The sequence below is a fragment of the Staurois parvus genome, unplaced genomic scaffold, assembly GCF_062004578.1.
Source record: "Staurois parvus isolate SC_StPar_1 unplaced genomic scaffold, SC_StPar_1.0 ptg000086l, whole genome shotgun sequence".
In the NCBI taxonomy this organism is placed as follows: domain Eukaryota; kingdom Metazoa; phylum Chordata; class Amphibia; order Anura; family Ranidae; genus Staurois; species Staurois parvus.
Window position 1 is genome coordinate 1,668,238 of NW_028317882.1, and position 20,467 is coordinate 1,688,704.

Here is a 20,467-nt window from a genome sequence, read left to right on the forward strand (position 1 = left end):
AACAAGCAGTAAATGAGCTTTAAAAATGCTTTAAAAGCCCTCTGCAGCTGTAGATATTGTGGAGCAATTCATCCTCAAAGTTCAAAGCAGAAGTACTAAAGTTGTTCAAGTTATTCTCTAGTTAGATCAGCTCCCCCTGTTTATCCTCCCAGCAGTAACTCAATAGTCTTTCATGTTTTAATCTCTAGTGCAAATACAGAGCAGGTGATCTGGAATGAAAAGCAAGGTATGCTGAGGTCATTGAGGTTCAGCTACTGCTTGTTAAGAATATGTACATACTTGGATGTCCAAAGCCTGGCAACTGGTTCACTTTAAGAAAAATCTGTTAGAAAAAATCCCCTTCCCTCCCCTTTGGTGATTGAAAATTACTAGTCAGTAATACCAAATGATATTGAAAAGTGCTTCTGGGGATCAGAGCAGCAGGTGAGTGGTGGTAAAAGTATAGTCACCAGAGTGTGCTAAGCACAGGATGTTTTCACTCTACTAATTAAAGGTGTGAGATGCCTTTATTTTTAAAGCAAAAAGGACATCACACTACGCACAACAAGGCAAATGGCTCATGTAACTAAGCAATTATTATAAAGTATTGTTTTTTGGTTAAATAATCCTCTGCTTCTTAGTGTGCATATTTTATTCTCTGTACTGTATACAATATGCTTTGAATCAATGCACCACACAACAAAATGTATACACACACAGATATACACACACACACAATATAAAAAGTCTATACACCCCTGCTATAATGTCAGGTTTCGGTGATGTAACAAATTTTGACAAAGATAAATCATTTCAGAACTTTTTCCACCTTTAATGTGACTTATAAATTATACAACTCAGTTGAACAACAAACTGAAAACTTTTAGGTGGAGGAAAGTAAAAATAAAAAACTAAAATAATATGGTTGCATAAGTGTGCACACCCTTAAACTAATACTTTGTTGAAGCACTTTTTGATTTTATTACAGCACTCAGTCTTTTTGGGTATGATTCTATCAGCATGGCACATCTTGACTTGGCAATATTTGCCCACTCTTCCTTGCAAAAACACTTAAAATCTGTCAGATTGCGAGGGCATCTCCTGTGCACAATATATACAATAATGGTGTAGCGCTAAAATATACATACAAATTAAATAACATATGTGTCACACTATGATATAAAAAATTGTGTAAGATCCTGCTGGATCTAGAAGAGGTGTGTAGGAAACCGTGCCAATTACAATTTATAAAGTGCAATAAATAAATGGGTCTCAAGCCAAGGACCCTATAAGGTACTAGCAACCAGTCCCTATTGGGACCAACTCCCAACTAATAAGTGACAAAAAAAGTGAAGTATCCCCACTCTGGGATATATTTCAATGTTAACACAAGTAAAGTGACTAGTGAAAATAACCACATAAATAAATATACATAAAAGCCAAGTGTACAACCAATCAGCAATCTCAATAACAATGAATGTGTAGCCGTGCCTTTATCTTCAAAAAGGTACTCCAGTGCTGGTGCAAATGGTGAGCATATATCCGAGATAGCAGGCATGCCCCCTCACCTCCTTGATGAGACCCACAAGGGTCAACTTGCCTTTCAGATCTCCCTGGATCCTACTGGTATTGATAATCCAGGCCACTCAGGTTCCACAGCCCCTCCAATATGAAAACACTCCTCGATAAACAGGTACTGCAGTATATGTATCAACAGGTGAACCTCATATTAGGACCATAAAGGGATAAAGAACAGATCTCCCATAGTGCAATACTGTTTTATTTGTGTAAAAGCATATACAATTGCCAAATTCAGACTCACATGTCAGTAGATCAAACAGGCTTTTTTCACCACTCAGCATGGGTGTACTGCATGTCCTCTGGAGTAGCAAGATGGCGCCTAACCGGAAGCGCGTCACCACGCCGCATCTACGCGTTAGTTCATGCACACATGACTTCCTCAGGATCCTATGGTTTCCTACACACCTTTTATAGATCCAGTAGGATCTTACACAATTTTTTATATCATAGTGTGACACATATGTTATTTAATTTGTATGTATATTTTAGCGTGACACCATTATTGTATATATAGAATTCTTTTTGTCAGCACATAGGTAGAGGATTAGCTGTGAGCAGCTATTTATCATTTAGGCTCCATAGCAGCGCAGGGGGATTTTTACATTAATCTCCTGTGTACAGCCCTCTTCAGATAACCCCACAGATGTTTGATTGGATTCAGGTCTGGGCTCTGGCTGGGCCATTCCAAAATGTAATCTTCTTCTGGTGAAGCCATTCCTTTGTTGATTTGGATGTATGCTTTGGGTAGTTGTCATGCTGAAAGATGAAGTTCCTCTTCACGTTCAGCTTTCTAGCAGAAGCCTGAAGGTTTTGTGTCAATATTGACTGGTATTTGGAACTGTTCATAATTCCCTCTACCTTGACTAAGGCCCCAGTTGCAGCTGAAGAAAAACAGCCCCAAAGCATGATGCTGCCATCACCATGCTTCACTGTGGGTATGGTGTTCTTTTGGTGATGTGCAGTGTTGTTTTTGCACCAAACGTATCTTTTGGAATTATGGCCAAAAAGTTCAACCTTGGTTTCATCACACCAGAACACATTTTCCCACATGCTTTTGGGAGACTTTAGATGTGTTTTTGCAAAATTTATCCGGGCTTGCATGTTTTTCTTTGTAAGAAAATGCTTCCGTCTTGCCACTCTATCCCATAGCCCAGAGATATGAAGAATACTGGAGATTGTTGTCACATGTATGACACAGCCAGTACTTGCCAGATATTCCTGCAGCTCCTTTAATGTTGCTGTTGGCCTCTTGGCAGCCTCCCAGACCCAGTTTTCTTCTCGTCTTTTCATCAATTTTGGAGGGATGTCCAGTTCTTGGTAATGTCACTGTTGCATCATATTTTCTCCACTTCATGACTGTCTTCACTGTGTTCCATGGTATATCTAATACCTTGGAAATTCTTTTGTATCCTTCTCCTGACTGATACCTTTTAACAATGAGATCCCTCTGATGCTTTGGAAGCTCTCTTCGGACCATGGCTTTTGCTGTAGGATGTGACTAAGAAAATGTCAGGAAAGACCTACTAGAACAGCTGAGCTTTATTTGGGGTTAATCAGAAGCGCTTTAAATGATGGCAGGTGTGTACTGACTCCTATTTAACATGATTTTGAATGTGATTGCTTAATTCTGAACACAGCTACATCCCCAGTTATAAGAGGGTGTGCACACTTATGTAACCACATTATTTTAGTTTTTCTATCTTTACTCCCCCCCCCTAAAAGCTTTCAGTTTGTTTTTCAATTGAGTTGTACAGTTTATAGGTCACATTAAAGGTGGATAAAGTTCCAAAATGATTTATCTTTATCTAAATTGTTTAACATCACAGAAACCTGATATTTTAACAGGGGGTGTGTAGACTTTTTATATCCACTGTATATATATATATATATATATATATATATATATATATATATACACACACACATACACATATACACACACACATACACTTTGTCCAGGTTGCTGAAGCCATCTACTGAGCAATCAAAAACATCACCTACTCCCTACTATAAGTACCAACAGATAAGTAAAATCAATCATAACACCCCAACTATGTGCTAACGAGCAACTTGAGGCGTCAAGTGAAATTTGTATTTAACAGTCTAGGAAACAATGCTACAGTCCCAACAGAAACTCCATGCTGCAAGCAAAATTGGTCAGCCTTGTATACAAGAAACACTGCTAGTATAAGTACTGGGGCAACATAGTAGCTAAGGGGGTTAGCACTTTTTCCTTACATCACTCGGGACCTTGATTCAGATCAGGACACTACCTGCATAGATGTTGCATGCTCTCCCTATGTTTGTGTGGGTTTCCTCCTTCGCTCCAAATGTTGGTAGGTTAGGTGGTCCTAGTGTGTTCATGTGAGGTATGGCCTCAGATTGCAAGTTTCTTGAGGACAGGGACTGATGTGAATGTCCAATATGCACTATATTAACAAAAGTATTGTAATCCAAATCATTGGATTCAGGTGTTCCAATCACCTCCATGGCCACAGGTGTAAATAATCAAGCACCTAGGCATGCAGACTACTTCTACAAACATTTGTGAAAGAATGGGTCGCTCTCAGGAGCTCAGTGAATTAAAGCATGTTACCGTGATAGGTTGCCACCTGTGTAATAAGTCCATCCATGAAATTTCCTTGCTACTGAATATTCCACGGTAAACTGTTAGTGGTATTATAACAAAGTGAAAGCAACTGAGAACAATAGCAACTCAGCCACGAAGTGGTAGGCAACGTAAAGTGACAGAGCGGGGTCAGCGCATTTTGAAGTGCACAGTGCGCAGCAGTCACAAACTGTCTGCAGAGTCAATAGCTAAAGACCTCCAAACTTCTTGTGGCCTTCAGATTAGCACAACAGTGCACAGAGAGCTTCATGCAATGGGTTTCCATGGCTGAGTAACTGCATCCAAGCCTTACATCACTAAGTGCAATGCAAAGCATAGGATGCAGTGGCGTAAAGCACGCCGCCACTGGACTCTAGAGCAGTGAAGACGTGTTCTCTGGAGTGAAGAATCACGCTTCTCTGTCTGGCAATCCAAAAGCCGTGTCTGAGTTAAAGTGAAGGGAACTCTTAAGGTGTCATCATATCTAGATATTTTGGACAACTTCATGCTCCCAACTTTGTGGGAACAGTTTGGGGATGGCCCCTCCCTGTTCCAACATGACTGCGCACCAGTGCATAAAGCAAGGTCCATAAAGACATGGATAAGCGAATTTGGGGTGGAGGAACTTGACTGACCTGCACAGAGTCCTGACCACGACCCAATAAAACACCTTTGGGATGAATTAGAGTGGACTGCGAGCCAGGCATTCTTGTCCGCCATCAATGCCTGACCTCACAAATGCGCTTCTAAAAGAATGGTCAGACATTCCCATAGACACACTCCTAAACCTTGTGGACAGCCTTCCCAGAAGAGTTGAAGCTGTTACAGCTGCAAAGGGTGGGCCAACTCAATATTGAACCCTATGGACTAAGACTGGGATGCCATTAAAATTCATGTGCGTGTAAAAGCAGGCGTCCCAATACTTTTGGCAATATAGTGTATGTAAAGCATTGTGTAAATAGTTGGTGCTATATAAATACCTGTAATAAATAAAACAAGTAAAATCAATAAGTACAATGCTACCATTATGCAGGGAACAATTCTTAAAATGGAACTCTTGGCTAACATTTCTGTCTGGTGCTGCAGGTGACTACACTCTCATCCTCTGGTGTTCCCCTTCAGGGTGTAGATATGTGCCATCCACTGCCAGAAAATGTAGCAGAGTTTCTGTGGTAAAGAGGAAAGGATCACTGGTATTCCCAACCAGCCCAGGTGAATAAACGATAAAGAGGAGCCTAAGCCTAAATGTCTACATGAAACCACGCACCCTGAGGACTTTTTTCTTTACATTTACTAGTCCCCTGGATTGGTATTACGATAAGACTGTACCCCATATTCTGGGGCACAGGTATATGCTTTCACCTCTACTTTGAGCAGTGCCAAACACAATCAAACAGGTCACAGCTAATGTTTACACAGGAGTGACAAGAGAATGGAAGCACGGATGCCGACTACATTACATTCTTTATAAAAACAAAGAAACAAAATAATAGGTAGAAATAAAATCCAAGCATGGTCAGAGATAAGGATGGTGTTCAGAACAGCCCTAATACCATAGGCACTAGTTTAGAGACATCATTAGCTAGCAGCAAAAGATGTCAAAATGATAAAGTATTACTATTCTGTCGCTGAAACAGAAAGCTACATGAAAGATCAGTGCCATTTTTAATGTCCTTAATGGAATATGACATCTGACTGGGTGTTGTAGGGCAATGCAGACATTTTTCATTACTGTCCTCTAATTTTGTACTGTGTATATTATAAAATAATATAAAGGTGAAATATTGATGTTTTTCATTGGGGGCAGGCTGGGCAAAGTGCTGTAAACCTTCTGGCTTAGACATTGGGCTGCAGACATTATATATGCAACTGTGGGCACATGGCAGACACAAAGGGCTTTCTATCAACAAGCTTTTACTTTAAATATATTTTCCCCTAAACATATTTATCCTACCCAAGATGCATTTTCAAAATCCAGTTTTCTCAGTTCATCCAAAACATACATTTTAAGCTAAGAATCTCAAAAAAAGGAATATAAAACTTACACTGATCCCTGGAGATAAACTGAGGTACATTGTTCAGCTGAGGTGTGCTGGGATTTGGGGTTCCTACAAGTTTGCTCTTGGCCATCTTTGTATTTGCTTTTGCAAACTCGAGCCGTAACGTCTGAGGAATTTCTGGATCAAAGCGTATCCCCTGAAACCATTAAATTAAAAACATTTATTCAACAGATAATAAAAGCAAGAATAAGAAAAAAAAAAACACATAAAAAGGTAGATTATTTGGATTATTTTGTAACAGCATAAACAGAAAAGATGTGTATAGTCCATGGTAACCAGACAGAAATCCCAATTCATCTGTTTAGAGAATCTGAAAAAATGAAAGATGATTGATTGCTATGTTTCACAGAACTTTCCTTTTTGCTTTGTATAAATTAATCAAAAAGTTTACAGAATACACAAGGAGATATTTACTAAAACTGGAGCATGAAAAATCTGGTGCAGCTCTGCATAGAAACCAATCACCTTCCAGGTTTTATTGTCAAAGCTTAATTGAACAATCTGAAGTTAGAAGCTGATCGGCTACCATGAACAGTTTCCGAGTGGTCCAATTTTAGTAAATCTCCCCCACAGTGTCAACTTTTATGTATGCTTATGAATGTTGGTTAACAAGTACTGATGCCCACAACCAATCATCCACAACAGTACAATTACCATTGAGGAATATTCTTTATTTTATGAAGTAGGTCTTTAGTAAAAGTTTTGTAGGTTTTACAAAAAACGTACGAAAAAACAAAAGGAAAAAGAAAATTAGATACACTAAAGAGACTACAGCCATTCATTCCTGCCTCAGTCTATCCATGAGCAGCATACACAAACATATTGACATACCGTAATTGCAATCACTTCAGAAATGAGAATATTGCGGTCATCATGAGCTATCAATTCTAGAGATAAGCAAAGGTCTACTCACTCCCCATTTCACACTGGGGACAATGAGCACTGCAAAATAATGTGGTGGAAACCATATCAAGTGTATCAGTAAAAAAAATGCCTCAGTCTTGACCAAGGAACAAGAAAGTTTGTTGCCTGTAAACCAGTGCACTTTTGGTATACAAAAACCAGTTGGGTTCACACACCAAGTGACTTGATAGGTATAGAGATGTAACTACAAATCAATAAGCAAAGTGGTATATTTGTGGCATTAGCATTGAAGAATCCATAAGAACACTAGCGCCAGTGGAGCTAGGCCTGGGGTCTGCAGCCATGGATCCCATAGCTTTTCAAATATACGGGGGTACCCCTTTGTTGTAAAATATGATGCTCTTTAAGAGGGGTACAAATAACCTGTGTACGCCAATCCTCAAATGTTGGGGTAAGAGGAGATAGCCACTTGAAGGCGTCACATTTAAGTGTCAGGAATAACAATCTAGAAATAGGGGTCCTGACTTGCGGTGTAAAAACTTCTTAATCTAAAAATCCTAACACACGTTAATGGATCATTATTCAAATTTACCTGGAACATCTTGTTTATATAATTGATTATAAGGTACCAGTAGCAGACCAGCTTGAGGCATCACTAGAACATGTGTAAAAGATCCGCAAGGGAACTGTGGCATCGTGGGCAGTCCGGAATCTCCCTACGCTTCCACAGGTGGAGCTTCAAAGGTGTTCTGTATATTATGAATAATTTGGACAATCATTGCGTAGGCAAAAAGGATACTAATAAAACCTGCACCAGCAGAGCCTGCCATGTCTCCTTGTCAAGCTCCCCAATATTTTTTTTCCCACTCTATCCTACCAGGGATACGAAGGTTGGCCAGGGAATTATCCAACAATGACCTGTAGAGAGAGGATATAAGAATCGTCCTATCTGTGGTAGAGGCCAGGGAGTCTATAAGGGGAGTGGGGATCAGTCTCAGATTGGATGATTTGAGAAATTTTCTTAGCAGTTTGGGGTGCTCTTTAATCACATATACCATATTTGTGGAAAGGCCCCAAACAGTTGAATATGCTTGTAGTCATATGTAAGGACTTTAATGTCTGGGTTTTTGGCACTGAAATTCCTTTAACAAACATAGTAGGCAGAACTCTAGATATGTACTAAATCAATGGTCTCCGGACTGTGACCCTTTGCTTGCCTTTTTCTGGCCCTTGGGACACTATTCTTCCCATTGCTATGAGGCACTACTCTTCCCCATGGACATCAACAGTGGGGCATAATTCTTGCTACTGATATAAAGGGGCACAATTCCTTCAACTAACAACAATGATATGACACTATTATTCCAACTAATACTAATGATGAGGCACTATTCCCCCAACTAATATTAATAATGGGGCACAATCCTTCCAACTAATACCAATGATGTCGCACAATTCCTCCAAGGCTCTGTTCCTCCAAGTAACACCAATGATGGGCCATTATTCCTCCTCTTATTGACCACAGGCACTGTGTAATTGTTGACCACTAAGCTTGAGGTATTGTTTACGTCCACTGATGCTGGCACATTTTCTACTCCCACTGATCACAATCTAAAGGACTGGGAACTGGTCCTTTGTTTAGAAAGTTTGGAGATCCCTGTACTAAATTATAGCAGTCTATCATCTACTATACTGTATATTAAAATTGACGATGATGTATAATATGCTATACCTTACAGCAATCAATTAGATTTCAGTCTGCCATCATCGGCCCATTTAGGAAATAATTTCTTACTGGTTGAAAAGGATTACTGAACTTTGCATTTCAGCACTGCTCTCCAAATTGCCTTACTTAATAAAGCAGAAAATGTTATAACCCCTATAAACCTGAGTCTGTGTTATCATTTAAATGTGCTACTATAAAGAAACAGATATAGTACTCATAAAAAAATAAGACTGGCTGCTAAATGTAACATGAAACCACCAGTCATGTCAAGATTCACTAAAAATTGATTATAAATGGACTTGTGTACATTGGCAACATCATATCAACAAAAAAAAAAACCACAAAGATTTATTAACTTTGCTTGGAAATCTTTTTATGTCTTGCAAATAATTTGACATTTTTATGAGCACTGCTAGCGGATGTGTGGGAACAAATTCATTAACAAAAACAATAGAGAAATGTTGTAATATGGTAGAACAGACCTTGGGGTATACTTACTGTAAAACACCTTATATGGGTAATAATAAGACATAAGAACAAGCTGGGAGAGGGCTGCCAATGTAAAATGACTAGTGACATTGTCAGGATATTTGTCCATTTTATAAGAAAACGTCTTTCAGATGCTAGACTGACATAGTAAAATGTTCATAATCTAAACAAATCTATGCTATACGATTTTTCTAGATTTTGTCTATATAAAATAAATGTATGGATTTATATTGTATTTTGAAGGCTCCCCATGTAAATGTACAGCCAAAAGACTCTGCTATAATAGAGTTTCAAGCCATTTACTCAACCTGCAATGAAGTAAGTGATTATGATAAACTGAAACAGCGTATAAATATGTAATGACGTGTTTATACGATTTTGAAACATATTGTTTTACATTTTACTAAAACTATAGCATATCACAAGAAAGCACATCTGTAAAATCTAGAATATAGGTTTGTAATAGAGAATTAGAGTAGAGTCAAGGCAAGATGATTACTTCATACAAAAAATTGCACATGGAACTAGAAAAGCTACAATTTCTAGGGAAATTGTGTGAAGTGTTCTTGCCTCCACCAGTAGTCTACAACTGGAGTAGGCGGAGTAACTGGGTGGAGTGGCTTGAGTAACTGTTGTGTGGTTGGAGTGGCTGGAGTAACTGTGAAAAGGTTGGACTGGGCAGAGCAACTTTATGGCGTGGGCAGAGTAACTGTGTGGAAAGTTTGGAGTGAGTAAAGATAGTAAACATTCCACTAACCAATTGATTGATCAAATTTAAAAAGTGCACATGGCAAGCTTGATAGCTCACACTCTAGCTTTTGTCACTCTGCTGCCTTTGTCACTTTACAGCAAGGGCAGAGAAGAGCGGTTAAAAACAAACTGCTCCAACTTGCTTACTTCACTGGCAGTTGCCATCTTCAAACGGTTGTAGTTTAAAAATTATAAATCCTACACCAAAGAGCTTTATATTGCGAGAATCACAAGACCCAGACCTACATTTTGATGCATAGTATGTCTCTGAAATATTACAAATGAAGGCACAGTCGCAGTTTAGAAATTGCCCTTCAAATTTGAGTTGGCTAGAGTGGAGTTTCAATGAATGTCAATGGGCGGCATGGGTTGCAAACAAATGGTCATATTGTGAAAACTATCAGGACTATGGCTTAGCCGTGGACATTTTTAGTGGCAGCAGGGATAGCTGAACATTTTGATATGTAGGTGGGCTTGAAAATGAGGGAGTGATGGCAGTTTAGAAATCATGTCCTGATTTTTAAGCTCACACTCTAGCTTTTGTCAGCTCCCACTCTAGTTTTGAACATTTCGCCATTCATTCCTATTCAGTCCTATTGGGACCAATTTCACCACAAAAACGCCGATATTTTGTGAACCATTTGGCGAAACGTTCCACAAAGTAATAGCACACCAATAGGGAATAGGGAATTCAGTATATTACGGTCTATGTAGTGTAAAAACTGTGGGAGGAGTTAGGGTGGTAAATTTGGCTATAATAATAAGAATATATATGTGAGATAACAGTAAGTGGTCTTGCCATGCAAGAACACTTAACTACAAAACAAAAGAGAAAAAAAAACTGAAATGATGGATCAAACTATGACCCAGTGTAAGGAAAAAGAATTATAATTTATTTTGGATAGAACTGGCCTTTAACTGGAAGGGAGTTTCAACACACAGTGCATCGACCTCCTGTGGAATCCCACTCAATTCAAGCATCTTAATATACTGAACTGAAAAGAATTCCTGATCTTACACACACAGTAGCTTGACAAGCTCTCCAGTCCCCTGGAGGAAACAGCATGTCCTGATACATTGCACACAAGAAATCAGTAAAGTAATGAAACCATTCACTGGTGACACTGGAGTATGGGCATCTCCAGCACTTAAAGCAATCACGGAGGTTTAATAATATTGAGGCTGGAAGCTACAGAATGAAGATGTCAGGGATCTTTGCTCCTCCAAACTCCACCCTGGATGGTGCAGTGAACTGGAGTCCTAGTACAAAACAGTAAAGGCTTAAAGCTGGCCATACATTATACAATTTTCTTGAGCATTTTGCTTTAGATTTACCAAAAACCATATAATATGAGATCAAACCTAAACAACGCTTTCAATTGTATCCAATTAGGCAGGTCCTTGCACTACATAGTTGAAGGTAAATCTAAAGGGAATTGGGCAGAAATTGGACAGAAAACTGTAAGAAAATTGTATAGTGTATGGGCAGCCTAAGGCTCGTTGGGTTACTTACATGTATTTAGTAGATTGAGATGGAACAGCCTAGTTCACATCAGCAATAGTTCTGAGAAGGGAGTAAATGTACACCACTGTCTGGTGTGCAAGGATGATACCCTTTTCGAGGATACAATGCTATTTTCTAAGGAAAAGTATAATGTATTTTCAATGATCTGTAAAAGGGCCATGCTCCCAAAGACCACCAATGTAAGATCAAAGATACTCCGCTCTCCACAATCAAATCGTCTCATTATTTCACTGATTTAAAGTGTACATTGTATCAGTACTTACTGTTTTCTGCAGAGGACTGCAGAGCTTGTCAAACTACAATATACTAGTTATTAATGCAGTGTTTAACTTTTAAGTAATTTCTTAAACTTTATACATGAAAAATATTGCAAAAACATTAAATAGAGTATACATTCTCTTTAATTAATAAAAAAATACTTTTAGGATAAACATGTACAATATACGACCAGATCCAAACAGGATCATAGGAACAGACTTGGACAGCCATTCTCAACCAGGGTTCCTCCAGAGTTTGCTAGGGGTTCCTTGAGATGAGGCTGATTGACCTCCCATCTGATGGTGCCTACACAGATTTTGGGCCATTGCCACTTGGCAGAGCCAGTGGCATTACACTTTTAAAGTGTTTGTTAGGGTGAGCCAGTGGCATTACACTTTTAAAGTGTCTGTAAGGGGGACGCTCTGGCAACCACAGTAAGGGGAGAATTCCTTCTGCTGACCACCAATGTAAGGGGCATGGTTCCATTGATATTCAATAATTTTTTTTTTAGCAGGGGTTCTCTGAAATGTGAAAATTATTTTCAAGGGATTATTATTATTATAAATTATTTTCCTCTGGGATTAAAATGGTGAAAAAGGCTGAACTAGGACATTAAATACTTTGCTCATCACCAATAGCTGGGATACTCAGAACATTTACCTAGGAGGAAGATCGCCCATCCAACCCTATATTGGCTATAGCAAACTTGGGTTACCCATTTGCTCACTCAGAACTGTCACTGAGCATTATATGTTCTTTGTACACTACAAAATCTATTTATTAGAAAACACTTTTCACAGGCGATTGTGTTAGAGTCCTTCCTTCTTTCACCTATTACCAAATATTGCTTTTTAGAAAATGGCAATTTGGAAAGTTTGCAAGTGATCCCTAATGATCCTTTTTGATCTTAAAATATGAACCTTTTCTCTTCCCTGTTGTATCCCTTAGCCACGTTCCTCTCTAGCTAAACTGGAAGTCTATGTGTAGCTAAGACATATTTTTCCATTTCCTGATTGTTTTTTCTGTATTCATATGAAAACAAAAACACATTTTTACCATATGACTAAATATGTAAAATATATACACAATATTGTCATTATTACTATATTTTCTACCTTATATATGGAAAATATTCCTAGATAAAGTAAGGAAGGACATATTGTATTCATTTTGTACAATATGGTCCAACTTTTCCTGAAGGTTTAATAAATTAATGCGTCCAGTGACTACAGACGCAGTATGGCTACCTCTCTAAGCTACTTTTCTCGCTGCTTGTACTTGTCTATAATGAAAAGCAGAAGGAGAAAGTCACTGAATACCTGGAGATATCACAACAGTACATACACATATGGCTTCCTCTGGAGCAGACCGTGGAGATCGTTGTTGTGGGGAATTAAAGCATTATTATACTAACATCTTTAAAAGCTCAAGTGAAATGACTTCATTCATTTGGCAGGATTTACCATAGCTATCGGGCTCTAAGGCAAATACAGCATTCCTTCTATCATTCTAAGCAGTACAGCACCATATTTGGAGGCTGATATCCTGTCTCACTCTGCTTTTATCCTTTGGCATTCTCCTTTACCAGTATTCTAAAGTGGACCAAAAGAATATAAAACTTTCAGTTCAAAGTCAAAATTGATGTGATTGCTTGCCGGGCACTTTGACTCCATCCAAAATGTTCCTGTGATAAGATTTAGACTGAACTGGCAGTCTATCCCTAGTTTATATCTTACAAACTCCCTTAAAAGCACTGACCTGGCAAGGCTTGAAATGCACATCACTGAGATATGACTTGTGGATTAAATATGTTAGGTTGACTTTTCGTATAATCGAGCCCCAGTTCCAGCTCAGCACTGTAACTCTCCATTTATAAAAAAGAAGACAGACATCCAGGCAACTTAGCTTAAAGGAAAGGAAAACATTTTTTAAAGTGGTAACTGGATGCTGCAGAATTAGCCCAGTTTCCATTAGTAGATGTAACAGTATAGCCATTAGCAGGTTTTTTATGCACACTATGTCTACGCAAAATGAACAAAAAATAAATAAAATAACAGTCAGTACATCTTCACAACACATGCCCATTTTCCCATACGCTATCCTTAAAATAAAATACAGAAACTTACCTGTTGATCTGCCAGAAATCCAGAGAACTCCCTACTTCCTATAGTGGGCAACACAATGCCTCTAAGTTCTGCACTGAGAATCCCGGGCAATATTGTGAGCCCTGCCTGAGTTCTCCCCTGCTGTACTACAGAACACCTTCCCTTTTCTCAACTCCATAATATAAGGGGGAAAAGTGTACTGTAGCCCAGCAGAACAGAACACAGGGCTTGGAACTCCACTGCAGCACTGCAGCAGCGGCAGCATTGTCAGCTCACAACCATTATATGGGCCTACAAACCTCTTACCTGTCTAGAGTCTATGGTGACATTATAATAAATAAAAAGTTAGATAAATATAGTTTCTGCTATCTGTGTGGCTGGTATGCTGACTTCACGGACCTAGAATAAGCACCCAGAATAAGCATGTTAAAAAGCAAGAAAAAAAGTTTCAAGTCTTTATCTGCACACTTTTTCCAGGTCAGTGACTTAAAGTAATACCAAACCCAGGAGCCTGCATTCACTCTATCTGTTCTCCCACAGTACACATAACATGGAAGTGCAATTATTTTAGTAAATATAAACTGCTAAATACATTTTCTCATCAGCAGTTACAGTAGTCTTGTGACTTCAGCAGAGCACTGGTTAAAGCTTGTAGGAGGAGTTTTCTTTTTGCTCTAGGGGGATGTGAACCCCCCTGACCCTCTGCCTGGACAGTGCTGATTGGCCCTGTGCTGATCACATGCACTCTCCCAAGAAAAAAAAAAACTCTTTAGCAATACACTTCAAACTGAGCATTCAGTCTGCATCAGGTGGTCATTTCAACAAGAGGAGGGGCAGAGAAGAAAGGATCAAACAGCCTTTTTACACAATGCAGAGGATTAACCCCTTAGGTTCCACAGTGAGTATAACAAGCATGCTTTACTCTCCTAGATTGTAAGCTCGAAAGAGCAGGGCCCTCAATCCCCTCATGTTTTGCATTGTATTGGTATTGTTCTGTCACATGTTCTGTCCCCCTTTGTAATGTACAGCGCTGAGCGAACTATTGGCGCTTTATAAATAATGTATAATAATAATAATATACAGACTGATTTTACTGTTGTGGGTTTAGTAACACTTTAAAGCCCAACTCCATTCAAAACATTTTTGGTTTGGATAGATCAAGAAAATGTAAGACCCTTCTGCAGGTTTTTGTTGCAGTGTGATTTTCCCTCACTTCCCAATGAAAACCAAACCACATTTTTAATATAGTGAAAAAGGCCTGGAACTTGTTTTTTTATTCCTGTCTGTTTCTTCCTGTACTGGTAACAACCAAAATTCAATTACTTGTACAGGTGCCACTGGGATAGAAAGTGAAGTTAAATCATGCCAATTGAAATAAACGCTTACCTCAAACTCATAAATGTTGTCTGGAGTTACCCTTCAATTTTCTAGCATACTTATTAGTGCCATGGATGGAAGAATCTGTATGTTTTTAAAAAGCAGAAAGGAACCAAACCACCCAGTGGGAAACCACACAACTACAAAGGGAACATGGGAATGTCAGTGCTTTCTCTGGAATCTAACTCATGACTTCAGTTAACCAGTACAGTATGAGAAGAGGAACCCTTGAAATAACTTTCAGGTTTCAGGAAATCCCTACTAATAATTACTTTATCTATGGCTCCCAGTACGTTTGTGTGAATGGTAAGTTAAGAAAAATAAAGAATAAGCAATATGAAAATTGTAGAGTTCCCTCACATTGGTGGTTGCTTAAATTGTTGGTCTGTGAAGTGCCCCCACACTGGTGGTTAGTGTAGAAGGACGCTGTTATATTCGTGGTAAATGGGGGAAGGACCCTCTTGCATTGGTGGTCACTGGCAGAATGGCGCGTTTAAACTAGTGGTCAATGTGAAGAATTTTCCTTATGTTGGTGGCCAGTAGGAAGAATGCCCTTTACAATTGTAGTCAATGGGAAGAATGTTCCTTACCTTGGTGGCTAGTAGGAAGAATGCTTCTTGCATTGGTGGTCAATGGGAAGAATGCCTCTTACATTGGTGGCTAGTGGGAAGAATGCTCCTCATGCTTGGGGCCAGTGGGAGGATTCCCATTTACAGAAAGCTAAAATTAGGAAATTATGGAACTCCTAGCAACGTTTGGAGGAACTGTGATCAAGAAAAGCTGGTACATCAACATTACCAGATGCCCCAAGAGAAGAACATTACATATAAAACCTAAAATAAGGAGTAATAACAGCCACTGTATATAAAAACGTTGTTAGACCTAGAGCATCTATATATAATGGATTGTCTGCCCTGAAAACCCCAGTGCAGTAATTTACCCAGAAGGTCAAAAGTAAGAATAACACATACCCCTACAAACACAACTATGCTTATTTAGTAAATTAAAACAAGGCATAACAGTCAGTGATCAATATCAGCTAATCGCTAAGCATCTTTCATGGTGCTTACTGCATTGAACGCCTAAAATGTAAAATGTGATTGGCTGTTACAGTTTACTGCACCTTGTATATCACCACTGCTCTTCACATTTCCATAATAAAAAAGCATGGATATGTGAAACATGTGTAACATGTGGCTATATTCATAAATTAAATGGAACTGAAAAGCTGCATAAAATTTCAATTTACATCATCGTAAGAGGAAATGGCAATAACAAAGTCTGCCTTTCTGCTGATCATGTGGCTTCTGATTTCTGAGTGCTCGCAGAGTTACCCACTGGCCTGCAGCATCAAGCAGATTTTACGCTTGAGCATACATTATACTATATTTCTGCCATTCACTCATGAGCATATGCATTCCAAACAATGTCATATGATATCGATGGTCAGGCTTATATGAAAATAGTCACATGCGCAAATGTTATAGATGACCACAATAAGTGATTCTTTGCTTTTGGAAAGACACTCCAACAATATCAAAAGTTTATGTTTTAAGCATTACAACTAGGCAAACTTTGAATATGTGTAGATCTGTTATTTGCTGAACAAATAGCTAAGTTCATATATGACCAGTCATCTTACACTAGGGATCCTGTATACCAGATTTTTTTTGCAAGCACAAGTATTTCCTGTATTTTTTAAATGATTGTTTTTTGAGTATTTCAATGTATACAAAGAGTCAAAGAAGTGTACACACCAACCGAAAACATACTGCAGATAAGGATATCTACAAACCTGAGTGTGCAGAAAGTTAGTTGGACCATGAAATTGCAGAAGTAACCAAATAAATAGTAAAATACGTATGGAAGTCAATGAACCCAACATAGACACATGTAGCATTTCATGGTCTAAAAAAGAAAACTAACTAAAGGAATGGATGGCCACAATGAAGGCAGGCTTCACCTCATATATGCTAATCTATGTTGAATTTTATATACAAAATGAACACAGAGCCCTCTGAAGGCCCAACCGGAGATCAATATTGTAAACTAAAACTGAAAAAGAGGGGGTAAACCGCCAAGTACATGGTGTATACAATGAAAAAAAAACAGATTGGAGGGAAAAAAATAAAAAGTAATGCAATTAGCGTATATTTTAGCATTTTAGTTTGCCCAAGGTGTTAGTTCAATTAGCTGTACCAAGTAGTATATTGAAAGGAGGTCATTATGGATATGCTTTCTGAGGATGATAGAGAATGCTCAATAAAAGATTTCCATCTGATGAAGAAACGTATTTCTTGTATTTATATAGCACCATTATATTATACAGTGTTTTACAGAGTACCTGGAAAAATCCACATCTACATTACACTCAAATTTATAATTTGGATAAAATGGTGTAAAGGTAAATACTGTACTTTGTAACTTCTAACAAATGACAGATAACAATGATTGCTTACTTTCGTGTCTTAAGTAAATCTAAACCCAAACACTAAAATCTCATGTAATATTTAAAGAGAACCTGTCATCAGACCATCAATTTAAAAAAACAAACTTCATATAAGATTATATGTGAATTGAATGTATTTTATGCATATTATTTACCTATAAAAAGTCTGCCTTGTGTAGACATTCAAAAGCCCTGAGACTGCTGCTTAGTGCCACCATCTTGGATGTGAAGTTAGCCACTCCAGCAGACTCAGAGCTGTCACTTGCGTGACATGATATGGTATTCCCCTTTGCTCCACCCCTATCTGCTACATAAAAGGTTATTTGGGGTGGTGAGGGGAGGGCTGAAGGAGCTAGGCTAGCACAGACAGTAATTACGTTTGCACAGAAGAGGAGAGAACTATGGTGTCCAAGAAGGGAGGGGAAGATGTGACTCTTCTGAAATTTGCTAACAAGCTCAGAGAGCATATGGCAACTCAATAAAAATTGTATAGGGATGAAAAAACACTGTAAATAAACATTTTTTTCACCTGTGCTTTTAACCTGCTTTTACTTCTAGATATAAAGTGACAACACTCTTTCCCTGTTTCCCTTTGGTCTCCTGCATTGTCACCCTGTCACATGGGCTTCTGATAGAGATGATGAGCAGATGTGCCAACATTCATTATGCACACATGTTCTGCTGTTGTCACCATAAGGAATGCTGACAGGAGGTGGTTGCAGAGAGATTGGAGGAGATCAGCAGCACTGAGACACATAAAAGAAAGAAAAAAACACTAAAAACAACAATTAAAAAAAAAAAGAATGACAGATTTTTATTCACAGTGCTTTAGCAAGTTAACACCTTCCCGCCCGGCCTATAGCAGATTCACGGCCAGGCGGGACACTTGCTGTTGTGACTGGGCATCATATGACGTCCTGACAAAACGAGACGCTCCCGCGGTTGTGCAGCGGCGTGATCTGTCACAGGCTGTGTCCCATGGATGACATATCACTACACCGGCCCATAGTCAGTGTCGTGTGATCGCTGTGACCAATTACAGCAGATCACATGTCAATTGTATACAATGGATTGCTTCCTGTCATGGCATCCATTGTATACAATTATGTTATTAGCTGTGACTGGTCAAGGCAGTCACATGATACAGACAGGGCCAATCACAGCCCATCTGTATCATGTGATCAGCTTTGCCCAATCACAGCTAATCACAACAAAAGACTGAATGAATCAGTTTAATTCAGTAACAATGATTGCAAATATCAATGAAATAAATTGGTATTAGCAATCATAATGTGTAAAAACAAAAACAAACCCTGATCACTTGCCAGAGTAGTTCAATGTTACTATGGTAACATTGTATTTCTTTGGTCACACTGTGCTGAAAAATAAAAATAGTGAAAAAAAAAAAGAAAAAATGTAATAAAAAATAAAAAGAAATTGAAACATTTGAAAAAAATACAAATTCAATTATTATTATTTTCACCAAAGAAATGTAGCAGAATAAATTTTGACCTAAATTTATGAAGAAATGTTATTTATTTGCAAAATTTTATAACAGAAATGAAGAAAAGTGCGTTTTTTTCAAAAAGTTTCAGGTGTTTTTATTTTATTTAGCAAAAAATAAAAAGTGCAGTGGTGATTAAATACCACCAAAAGAAAGCTCTATTTGTGTAAAAAACACAATAAAAATTTCATATGGGTACAGTGTTGCATGACTGCGTAATTGTCATTCAAAGTGCAACAGCGCTGAAAGTTGAAAATTGGCCTGGGCAGGAAGGGGGTATACGTGCCCGGTATTGAAGTGGTTAAATGTCATTCAGTTGGGGTCCAGCTCTACATACTTTAAAACACCGGTGTCAAACTGGCGGCTCTCCAGCTGTTGCCAAACTACAAGTGCCATGAGGCATTGCAAGATTGACAGTTGCAAGCATGACTCCCAAAGGCAGAGGCATGATGGGACTTGTAGTTTCACAACAGCTGGAGGGGCGCCAGTTTGACACTTGATTGAGTGTTTCTCAATCTTGTGTCAATCATAGAAAACGATCACGACTATCAGGATGAAATCATAAAAAGTTGACTGTAAAAGGCAGTTATTAGTGCACTGCAATCACTGCAAAGTCAGGCAGATCTCCCAATAGAAAATCCAAACCAGTTTTAGGGCACTTGCATTTAAAGCATGTTGCATGGATGTACACAGTATAGTATGTATGTTGTTGTAGCGCCCCAAAGCAACAGCTGCAACATATTTTTGCCTATAGATACACATTACAATGTACATGGCTATAAATGCCAGTATTTTATGTTTTGAAAAATAAGCTCATATGCTTGTGCGTGTAACACGCATGCTGGTATTTATGGGTGTAAAGCTGCATACGTTTTTGTAGTGCATTTCTATGGGCAAAAATATGCTGCTGTGGCCCTTGAGTGTTTTACACTAACATCCAGCAGAAGCTGTAAATGTACAGCTTGATACAACTGCTGTCATAATTTGAGAGTGATTTCTTTTTAATACCAATCGATACTTTTGGGTGGTATGTTCCCAATAAATCCTATGTACCAACTGCTTAGAAAGTATTTTGAGGAAAGATATGTTCTCTTTTGAAGGATCTGTCAAATTTGTGCCTTAGCAATCTCAGCAATCTGTGCCTTAGCTTTCCGTGACCATTTGCAAGTCTTTTCAGCTCAGTGATATCTGG

At 38.5% G+C, this 20,467-nt stretch overlaps 1 protein-coding gene across 2 annotated transcripts in view; it reads right to left on the reverse strand.

Annotated features, from left to right (window-relative positions):
- RBPMS (RNA binding protein, mRNA processing factor) overlaps positions 1–20,467 on the reverse strand; it is a 294,262-nt gene that overhangs the window by 104,542 nt on the left and 169,253 nt on the right. For both annotated transcript variants that reach the window (XM_089669979.1, XM_089669978.1), the window contains exon 5: positions 6,214–6,364. In XM_089669979.1, coding sequence (XP_089526105.1) covers positions 6,214–6,364 — 151 coding nt within the window. The remainder of the gene's footprint in view (positions 1–6,213; positions 6,365–20,467) is intronic.